We start from the raw sequence: 10,628 nt of genomic DNA, 5'->3' as shown, positions 1-10,628 counted from the left end.
TATCCAAAAGCATAGCTGAAATGCAGAAATCTTGGTTAAGTTTCAGCACCCTTAAGACTGAGCTTTACAGGTATTTTACTTTTATTGAAGAATGAAAATGGTCATGTATAATCTGGGAACAACACAAAGCAGAAAAAAAGGTCACACTAAAAAAACACATTGGGAAGAAAGCTTATTCCTGGTGTGTTTTGGACCAAAATCCATTCCAGTGCCAACTTGGGAAAGAAATTAGTAACAGCTCTCACCAGAGAAAAAAATCATTTTGCCTTACCTTCATCAGAAGGGCTTTTTCATTCTCAGCAACACTTGTCCAGAGTCGAGTAACCTGGTGAATCTCTGAGTTGAGAAATTGGTTCTGGGTTTTGTATGCATCAATATCATCCTGCCACGAAGCAAAACAGTCACACAAGGAGAGTTCTTGAGGGGCTTGGAATCCCCTCCCAGTTCAGGCACCTCAGGTGTGGATTGCATTAAGGACAAGAAAATATCTCAACAATTTTGTGTTCTAGGGAGAAGACAGGACTCCCCAGGACAAACATTGCCTACAAAGGAAATCAAGGTGTAACATTAAATAGGAGCGTCATGCATAGACAGACACTTGAAAATGCTAAGTGCACTGCATGTACATGCTTAGAAAACACAGAGACATCCAGGTGATATAAAGCTAGAGATGCACCTAAATAAGATGAAGAATATATGTGTTGTGTTCTATTTTTTTAAAAACTGACACAAATCTCAGCCCCATGGCTGGCAGCAAAAACACTCTCCCACAACGTAGTAAGTGGCTCTTTTGGCAATTCTCCACCCCAGCTAACTGGTCATTATAGCTGTGCATATAGTGACATATTACAGGCTGGATTTGAAAGAACCAGGATGTATTGGGAAATTGTTTGCAAGAGAGAAACACAGAGGAACAAAGCTAGTGAAGGCAGCAAGTGAGACTACAGCTGTGAAACAAAAGAAGAACAAAGAAAGAGGCAGGCACTGAACAGTGACACGAAATCAACAAAACAGGCTCCGAACTGAAGCTGAAACTGACCCAGATGCTTTTAAGCACCCTACTGGTATCCGGTGAGCCCCTTCCAGCCTGTCTCTGGTTTGGAGACAGATGGAGCAACTAGCAGAAGTATATTCTGTGCTTCCCACAAGGAACACCCTCCCACTGAACCAGAGGGCACAGAAATGGGAGCTCCCAAATGACCTGTGCCATCTCACACACCTTCAGGTGCTCAATCTCCTCCTGCTGCTTATACAATGTCTCTGCAGCGATAGTGTTGGCTTCTTGCAGGGGGTCAGAGAGCTCTTGGGCCATCTGCTCCGTCAAGGCCATGATGACTTCCTGTTTGGCATGGTTCTTCTCCATCAGAAGCTGCACATGCTCCTTGAGTTCCTGGATGTGGCTGTCTCTCAGAGTCAGTATCTGCTCCAGTTCCTTCTTTTCTTGTTCAAGAGCTTCCAGCCGACTGGTGAGATCTGCGATTTGTCTCACTTTGTGGCGCACCAGCTCCAGCCTGTCCTTATCTTCTGCTGCAGTGAGATATATGCTAGATACTCGCTTCTCCTGCTGGGCTGCCTCCAGAGCTTTGTGGAGAAGTTTAACCAGCTCCTGAAAAGCAAATGCAAAGCCATTAATTACATCACAGTGCTGCCCAGGGCAACGGCAGCACGGACAGCACAGACCCAACCAGTAATGAGTGAACAGTGAAAGGTCCTCAGGATCTTGAAATTGACTCCTTTCAGAAGCAAAACTGAATGCAGCAATCTTGAAATCACAGTGCTTCCCCAGTAGAGAAGCTCTGCTCTCAGAGCTGGGCCTGAAAGGTGTCTGCAACAGATGACTTGACTTGAGGTGGATTGCTAACAGACAAGCTGCTGCTCACACTGTCTGAATTCTGACTTTCTATAGTCATCCTTCTTGGGAGGCCCAGCAGAGACCAGAGAAGCTGGAGATCTGGTCAGCAGTGTAGTAAAATAGGAGGGAGGGAAATAATGCAGTCTGTATCCATCTGTGCTACCAGAAAGAAACTGCTGTATCCATTTTAACCTTCCCTCTGCCAGAGTCGTCCCTCACTCCATCCCACATGAAGGCACAAAAGCTTGCCCCAGCAACATGCTGCCAATTCAGGCTCTGCCATCTCAGCCATTTAAGGGAAGCAAATCAAGGATGCAACTGATTGCCCACCATGGGACCTGGCTCTCCTGCCTCTTATGCTGGAAGAGCTACCAGCATCATTAGTGGAGAGCCTGGCATTGCTCCATGCTTGTGAAGAAGAACAGTACCATTCAGGAGAGGCAGCCCTTGCAGTGATCTATGTGCTGACTTCTACAGTCAAATCAACTCTTAATGGTGGATCACTGTTCAAAAAGTATGACCTGCTGTTAACAGCATGACTCAGCCTGGCAGTTCCTGCCAGTGTCACGGTACATATTCAGGACTGTACTTCGTACATTCACTGAGCAATACAGATGCACCAGCAAGACACCTGCAGAGCACACTTGGATTTGTTTTACCTCCCTTTTCCAGCCCATCTGCTAGCTGCACTTCCTAGCAATGGCTGAAGGACAGCCCATTCTCCCTTGTGCTGGGCACAATCAGGCACATACAAAGGGGTAACATCAGGAGCTTCAACTGGTCCCCAGTGAGTGCCTGTTGAGCACTTCTCAGCCTAACACCAAGGTATAAGGGAGTCCCTATGACCAGTCTCAGGGCCCTGCCCTTAGAAGCAGCAGACTCTTCGCCACACTCACCTTCTGTGACTTGACTTCCTCTGTGAGTGTCAGGATCTGTTGCTGTAGGACACTCACTTTATCCATTGGGTTCCTCTCCCTGGACAGTTCTTCAGGCAAGCCTGGGAAGCCACTGTTCATCCACCTGGCTTTCCTAACCCAGTTCAGCCTGGGCTCCATCCTCCCATCCTCCGGGGTCCCCTCATTAACTGAAGGGAAATAGGGTTAATTTACACAGAATTGGGTTGCTACTGTGGACTTCTGAGTCTTGCTATGGGGGCACTCACAACACCTCAGCAGAGAAGACTGACACACAGGACAAGGAAAATTGACCTGCTGGGATCCACAGGGTTGAAGCACAGACAGAAGAGATCAGCCACAGGTACCCCCAGAATAAACAAAGCTGTGATGTTTTACGGTACCTGTTAACCCATCTTGCACCCTGCCCATGTATCTTGCACACAGCAAATGCAAGTTACCACCATGGAGAGGTAACTTCCCAAGCATGCAGTGGAGCTGCTGAGCTTAGCCTGTGACCGTGCAGCAATTTAACTTCTATCTCAAAGAAATACCAGCATGGGCTGGCACCATGGATGGTATTTTTGCCTCTGCAGAAGGTTCCAGAGGTAGGAGATAGACAGATGCAGCCTGAAGCAGAGCCAAAAGAGTCAGTCTTGTGCCAACAACACAGGAAGGGACCTGAGACAATGTGATAGAGTTTTCATGTCTCATGACAACTTGCCACCCTCTCCCTCCCTTTCCTGCTAAGTCTGACTCCTGGCTAGAAGGAGTCATACTCAGACCAGCTCACACAGCTCAGTAACAAGCACCTGCACACCCTGCCTCCACTTCTGCCTCTTGCTCCTCATCCGGGTTCTCAGGATGCTCCTGAAATTCACTGAAGCTAAAGACGTTCCCATTTTTCCCCCAGAGCTGCTTGGAGCCACAGATGTTGTAGACAGTGTTTCTGAAACAATAAGAGATCAAGACAGCCTAGTGAACAGTAGAAGTCATGATCACTGCAGTCAGTGCATATTCAAACTATTCAGCACCTTACCTCTCCTCATACCCTATCCCTCTTCCCAAAACCTATCTCCTTCATGTGCTGAGAAAATGAACTGTTCATGGCACTGGTGGATCTGAGGGGAGCAAGGCTGTAACTGGTGTAAATCAGGAAGGTGCCACAAAATCAGTACTAGCACAGTAATGTAAATCAGCTGAAGATCTTTCCCCATGTGCTTGGGCCCTGTACATAAATGCATCAGGCTGGACAGAGAGATCAAAGGCAACAGTAGACCAACCACATCCCTCCCTTCCTCCCTTTCCTCTCTCCCTTCCTCTCCTCCTCCTCCTCCTTCCTTCCCTCCCTCCCTCCCTCCCTCCCTTTCCTTAGCTCACTGTGGAAATCCCCAGGTGCCAAGAAAAGCTCAGTTATCTACAGCACAGCCAAAACTGCCACAATGATCACATCTGAAGCAGTCACAGGTCCTGTGCTCTGAACCACATTTAATAACCTTGCCACAACAAATTCAATAGACTTGAGATTCAGGAACAAAATTGCAATCAGACCCAGAACCAGTTTGTTACAGCTGCTGCTATCAGATATTGCCAGAAGCACTACGAGATGACTTTACAGCATCATGCAGAACCACAAATGCACAAGTATTTTCTGTAAAACCTATACAGGAAAATGAGACAGTTGCCTATCTCTATACAGGTCTTTTCCCTTCTCCTCCTGTGTTGTCCATCAGCTAAAACAAGCCCCTTGTTTTGGGATCTACAAAAGACTCAGTGTCAGCTACTTCCTAACTGTAAATGAAGTTGGCATTTAGGTAGTGTTCTCTTTTTGCTTTGTTACTGTAAGGCTCCACAGCAGAAGAGCAGACATTTCTGACCTCAGGGAACATATTGGCACATAAAGATAAGCAGACCTTCATTCCCTGTAGTCTGCAGTTGGCACTCATCCAACACAACTTTCCTACTTTTCTCTACCTCATGCTGCACTTAGTTTTTCCTCTGAGACAGCAGCAGCTCAGGGATCTGATGAACTTAGCTGAAATCAGACACGCTACACTCATGGAGACCCAGCCTGATAGTGACAGGGCCTGAAGAAATGTTCACAGAACCAGGGGAGCAATACAATTTGAAGCTGAAAAGAGGCAATTGTTATTCAAGCTAGCAAAAGCAAGGCTGGGCAGAGGGGAGGAGATATGATCACATTATTTTAATCAAAGTGAGGAGAAGACAATGCATACCCTGCAAAATAGTACAGCTGACTCTGATCCTCTTTGGTCTCATGGGGGATCTTTCTTCCTATCAGCAACAGACTGTAGCCACAGTGGTGGTAAAAAACTATAGCCAGCCTCCCCACCAAAAACATTTGGCAGGTGCGAGGCTACCTACCACACCTGTGGCCACTTACACATTTTTCATTATACGTAAGTAAGTGACTAGGACACACTTAAGGAGATATTGATGGGGGTTGTCTTTGTGCAACTGTAACTGCCCAAGGCTTGTAACTTGTAGTCCTGATGGAGCTACACATAGCAACTGCCGAGAGCAGCATCATTGTAGGCAATGGGAATATTCACATACTTGAAACTCAGCAAGGAGTAGCAAGCTGTGCAGTGTCGGGCCATATTACAGGCTCAAGCACCTTTTGCTTGGAGTTCCTGCTTTAGAGAGTGTGCTACATTCAAGGTCCTTTGAAACCACTGGGAAGTGCTAATGGGCTTCTATCACTAGCCTACAGAATACAGCTCAACCTGCCCGTGTGCCCTTCCAAGAGCAATGTGCAGCTGCATTGCAGTAGGCATGCAAACTGCCACCTACACTGAAGAAAGCTTAACCAAGCCCTAGGTCTGCCACTAGGATCTTTGCTAAGAGAGCTAGATGATGTGAAATGCATTGGAACAGGGGGACGTGAAAGACCCTCTGGCAGGAAGTTTGCTTTCACCTGGAAGACCCTTCAAAAAGCTGCTTCGTGGTTCTTCCACCCAGGCAAGAGTCCCATTTCACACAATACATGACAGGCAAGGAAGGCACAAAATGGCAGACCAGCATGTCAACCACACTGCAGCTCTCCTCATGCACTTACTGTATCTCTGTCCAAGGGTGCTTAAGGGAGATATTCTGCAAAGCAGTAGACGTTTGGGGTGCAGGCAAAGACGCTGCCTTTAAACCCACTGCTTCTGTTGGTGTTTTCACCGGAGGCAGAAAGTCTTCGTTGTCAACAACATCTATGTAAAAACAAACCAGTGCACAGAAGCAAGTGAGCAAGACAGAATTCCATTGGACTTTGGCTCCTTCATGTAACTTGAGAGCCACAACATTTTACTACAGGTATACATTCCTCATTCAACTGGCCAGGTGGAACAAGGACAGCAGAGCAAGTTTCCTCAGCTTTAGGTCAAATTACAGAAGGTTCCATGTACAAACAGAGTCATCTGTTCAAGGACAATCAAGTGACGTCAACTATTTGTATATGAGAATGACTAACCCTAAACAATCGAACTTTAACCGCCTAAAGGAATAAGGAAGGGAGCTGTTGCTGTTCTTCTCCCCCATCCCAAACAGCGTCTGATCATTTCAATGTGCAGATAACACTCCACAAACACCGTTTGTTACCAAATTATTGCCTGCTGTAGCAAAATGCCAAGGTACCCAGAACTTTTCAGAGCAGACACTTACTAGGGAGAGAGTTATTTGTTTCAAACAAAATGTGCATCTAGCTCTGGTGAGACCCCACCTGGAGTACTGCACCCAGCTCTGGAGCCCTCAGCATAAGACAGACACGGACCTGTTGGAATGGGTCCAGAAGAGGGCCACAAAAACGATCAGGGGGATGGAACACCTCTCCTATGAAGAAATGTTGAGAGAGTTGGGGTTTTTCAGCCTAGAGAAGAGAAGGCTTCGGGGAGACCTTCTTGCAGCCTATCAGTACTTAAAGGGGGCTTATAAAAAAGATGGGGGCAAACTTTTTAGCAGGGCCTGTTGCGACAGGACAAGGGGGAATGGCTTTAAACTAAAGGGGGGTAGATTTAGTCCAGATATAAGGAAGAAATTTTTTATGCTGAGGGTGGTGAGACACTGGAACAGGTTGCCCAGAGAGGTGGTGGATGCTCCATCCCTGGAAACGTTCAAGGTCAGGTCAGACGGGGCTCTGAGCAACCTGGTCTAGTTGAAGATGTCCCTGCCCATGGCAGGGGGGCTGGACTAGATGACCTTTAAAGGTCCCTTCCAACCCAAACTATTCTGATTCTATGATTCTATAACTAAACAGGTGGACACGCTGGTTGTGCCCTCCCCTGATCCACCAGCCTGTGTACTCCCACTGCCAGGAATACACATCTTCATCCCACCACTGCTGAAAAAAAACTTGCTTGCTGTAAATTTCACAGGCCTCGCAAGAGGAAAGGGATATATCAAATGTGCCCACTTCACAAGCATGAGGAAAATCAAGAGGGAATTCATGATCATAAGATACCTAAGCATCTCCAACCTTATGCTGTGGATTAGGAGACAGCCCATTCACATTCATCCATAATAAGGCCAGAAGTTCCAAGCATCGACCAAGCATTGATAGTTGGCACCTGCATTTAAAAACCCAGCCAAAACCTCTGCCCGCTTACAGATGAGGAGCACCATTCATCACTGGGGGGCTGAAAGCGAAAGAAAGACTGACATATGCAACACCTACTTGGTCTGCCAGCCAGAGGTTCATTCACAAGCTGGGAGCTGCCCACAGGAAATCTGCTCTGAGCGTTGCAAAATTCCCAACGTCTCACTTGTAGCTGCTGCAGCCAGTACATCATTGCCTGTTTGCTGATTGCCTAACAACACAAAACAGGAAAGGGAGAGGAGTAATCTCATCGGCATGAGACACATCCTGAAAGGCTGACCACCATTTTACTGCCCAAGTCAGCAGAAATAAAGGCCAGCTGTGTCAAGCCTATGCTATATCCTCTGGTCCTAACACTGATTTGGGAGGACAGAGTAAATCTTCAGCATGGCCTTAGTAACAGAACCTCAGTGGATCGCTGACCTTATTTTAAACGTTTTTTGGGTTACTGTGCTCCAAGGCTAAGCAGAAATGTCACCATTATTTTAGCCAGGAATCACCCGCAGAGCTTCTTAATAGTGATTTTCACAGAGATAAAAATCTAGCAAAGGTTCCTGCTGGAGCACCGTTTTATACAGGGGAGCTCATTTCTGTTCAGTAAATTACATGTGGACTGCAGGACTCCTCAAGGATTTTAATTCAGCACCCAGTTTGGCTTTTACTCCTATTCTGTTAAACAACTGCCATCTCACAGGTAACGGAGTCCCAGTCTTGCCAAAACAATGCAAGTAATTTAGGTCCAAATGGTAACAGTCCAGGCTGGGAGGACTAAAGTGAAACTCAAGCTAAGAGGTATCTTAGCAGAGATGTGTCTGTCCTGATTGGGAATGTTTCATAACAGCCCCCACAAGAAGATGCTGCTCCTTACCTTCAAAGTAAAAACTCTGCTTGGTGTTCTGATCTCAAAAACCCCTTCCCCATTTTCCACCTTGCAGTCAAAGCTGGCATTGGAGAGATCGACAGACCCCAAAGGGTTGATGTCCTGTGCAGTTCTGTAGTATAGTAAATGACATTTGTTTTCATCGTAAAAGAACCAGCGAGACTTCCAGGTCTTGATTGGCCCCTTGATGCCCAACTTATTTAAATAGCCACAGAGTTTTTTTCTGGATGTTTCTCTGCTGGGTTTCAGCTGTACATTTTCCAGTTCTCCAGAAGAGGAAAGCATGTCTTTCTCTTTCGCTGAGGCTCCATTGCTGCTGTTATTGTCTGGATTTAACTCCACTAAATTGCCTGGAGTGGTAAGGGAACAAGCTCTGCTTTCTGGTCCTTTTTTCATCTCTTTCAGGAAATATACTCAAAATCGGATTGAAATGGGAAATTCTCTAGGTAAGTAACAGCAGATCCCAACTATATCATCATTGTTATAGAACCTGCAACAAATGAAAAAGGAGGAATAAGCTCGGGTCTGGCATATGACAAAAAAAAATCCCCATACCATAATTTGGGCATACCAAATCAACAGCAATAACCAGGGTATTTGAAGCCACAGACAACAATGTTAAGTAACAGCTGCAGAAAACATGGCAAGATAACGCGCTGTGGGGGACCACATACTTGGGTAAAGGGATTTCAGGTAAGAGTATCCTCGCATTTCCACTGAATGTTCAGCTAGTATTTTAAACCATGGCATCTGGAGAAAAATCCAGCCTCATGCAGCATCCTTATAAATCATTTGTGTCAGCTGAGGATTGCTGTTAAAAAGCCTGCATGCCATGTGTTAGGTGTCAATCTAATAGGCCTCATATGATGGATTATGCACCAGAGAAAGTAATTCTGTGATCCTTGCAAAAGAGAGTTGGTTGCCCAGTGGCCAAAGTAATCTGCTGGGTTCCCAAGAGAAACACAATGTGCAAGAGAAAAATAGAAGAATAAGGCTGGAAGGGATCTGTGGAGATCTCTAGTCCAACTTCTGTCCCAGAGAAGGGGCTGACTTCAAAGCCGCAGGCAGCTACTCAGGTCCACAGTCAGATGAATTTTGATTGTATGCAAGGATGGCAATTCTGCCACATTTCTGGGCACTTTTTCAAATGCTTAACCACATGGCAGGTGTGATTTTTTGCTCGGAGCTGCAGACACCCATGGCCCTTGTATAAAGAAAGCTAGCAACACTCCAGAAAAATACCTATAAATAATTTCTTATGTTTTTTTCTTAAGTAAAAACATGGTTTAAAGATCAATAAATGAAAAGACTACCAGAGACGTCAGTTCAGACACTAACGTATCAGAAGCAAATATGCAAGCAAATAAATTGTTGCAGTGTTAAGTTAGTGGGAATCCAACTGCAGACACAAAACTATTGAACACAACAGCCAGCTGTGTGACAACAGGTGAACAGAGATTAATACAGTGGAGCACAGAGAGATGTTGCCCAAGCTCACACTCTTAGGAACAACTTATCCTCATGACTGAAAGATTTACCCATCCTAGCACTGGCTAAGCCTATCATGTTTATTGCTGCCCCCTCCTGTTCCGGCATTAGCTTTTCAGACAACTGTAGATAATGTTCACTCTTTTTGGAAAGCTACTGAACTTCTTTTAGTTCACTCCCCTGACACTATTCATCCTGCTGCTGAACATATTCACAAATGCCAGGAACAAGCACACTTCATGAAGGTGCTGCCTCAGCTAAGCTTCTGCAACACCCAAAAGCTTCATTTCCAAGCTAATTTTGCCTGGCACATCATCAGGAGGAAGAAGTAGTCTCAACTCTCCCTAACAGACCCTGGGGCTTTTATGGCAGTAAGGACCTCCTGTACTGTCTGAAGAATCCATCACACTTCCACCTCTTGCCAGCATGATGGTCCATGGGTCCACACCATGAACAGGATCAAGTATAACCACTTTAGGTTCAAGCACCAAATAATGAGTCGTGTCAGGTCTGCACTGCAAAGCATGCTAGAGAAGATCTCACCTCCTTAAGAGAAGCAGAGAGATGCCCCCGGAAGTCACCATCTGCTGGCGTAGAGCTACTGCTGCAGGCACCACCAAGCAGGTAACCACAGCCTCCAAAACAAATCCAACAGCAGCAGAAGAGGGGCTTCTGCCTCAAGTTTCCCTCGGTCCAGTCGCTGCCTGGGAACTGTCTGAAAGAGATTATTTAGCTGAAAGCAGCTCTGACAGTGACTCATCAATGAAAAGAGATCAGGGCGAACCCTGCACTGACCTTTCTGGAGCTGCCGGTGTGAGCAGCACAAGGCAGACCCCCCCACCCCTCCCTGAGCGCCGCAGAAGCGCCTCCCAGCCCAGCTGCACCGCGCTGGGGCACAAGCCAAGGCTGCTG

The 10,628-nt window shown here is 46.3% G+C and overlaps 1 protein-coding gene across 1 annotated transcript in view; it reads right to left on the bottom strand.

Moving 5' to 3' along the window:
• The window catches only part of TBC1D2 (TBC1 domain family, member 2), a 20,462-nt gene extending 10,139 nt beyond the window's left edge, over nt 1-10,323 (bottom strand). Inside the window, exons 1-8 of the mRNA XM_009328940.1 lie at nt 10,260-10,323; nt 8,217-8,718; nt 7,427-7,559; nt 5,825-5,966; nt 3,558-3,694; nt 2,749-2,936; nt 1,220-1,606; nt 272-382 (exon numbers count right to left, since the gene is read on the bottom strand). Of these exons, the coding sequence (XP_009327215.1) occupies nt 272-382; nt 1,220-1,606; nt 2,749-2,936; nt 3,558-3,694; nt 5,825-5,966; nt 7,427-7,559; nt 8,217-8,624 (1,506 nt within the window). The 5' untranslated portion in view covers nt 8,625-8,718; nt 10,260-10,323. The remainder of the gene's footprint in view (nt 1-271; nt 383-1,219; nt 1,607-2,748; nt 2,937-3,557; nt 3,695-5,824; nt 5,967-7,426; nt 7,560-8,216; nt 8,719-10,259) is intronic.
• Between the last annotated feature and the right edge of the window lie 305 nt (nt 10,324-10,628).

The sequence above is a fragment of the Pygoscelis adeliae genome, unplaced genomic scaffold, assembly GCF_000699105.1.
Source record: "Pygoscelis adeliae isolate BGI_AS28 unplaced genomic scaffold, ASM69910v1 Scaffold127, whole genome shotgun sequence".
In the NCBI taxonomy this organism is placed as follows: Eukaryota; Metazoa; Chordata; class Aves; order Sphenisciformes; family Spheniscidae; genus Pygoscelis; species Pygoscelis adeliae.
The sequence above is the reverse complement of the archived record's forward strand: the minus strand, read 5'-3'. Positions and strand labels throughout refer to the sequence as shown.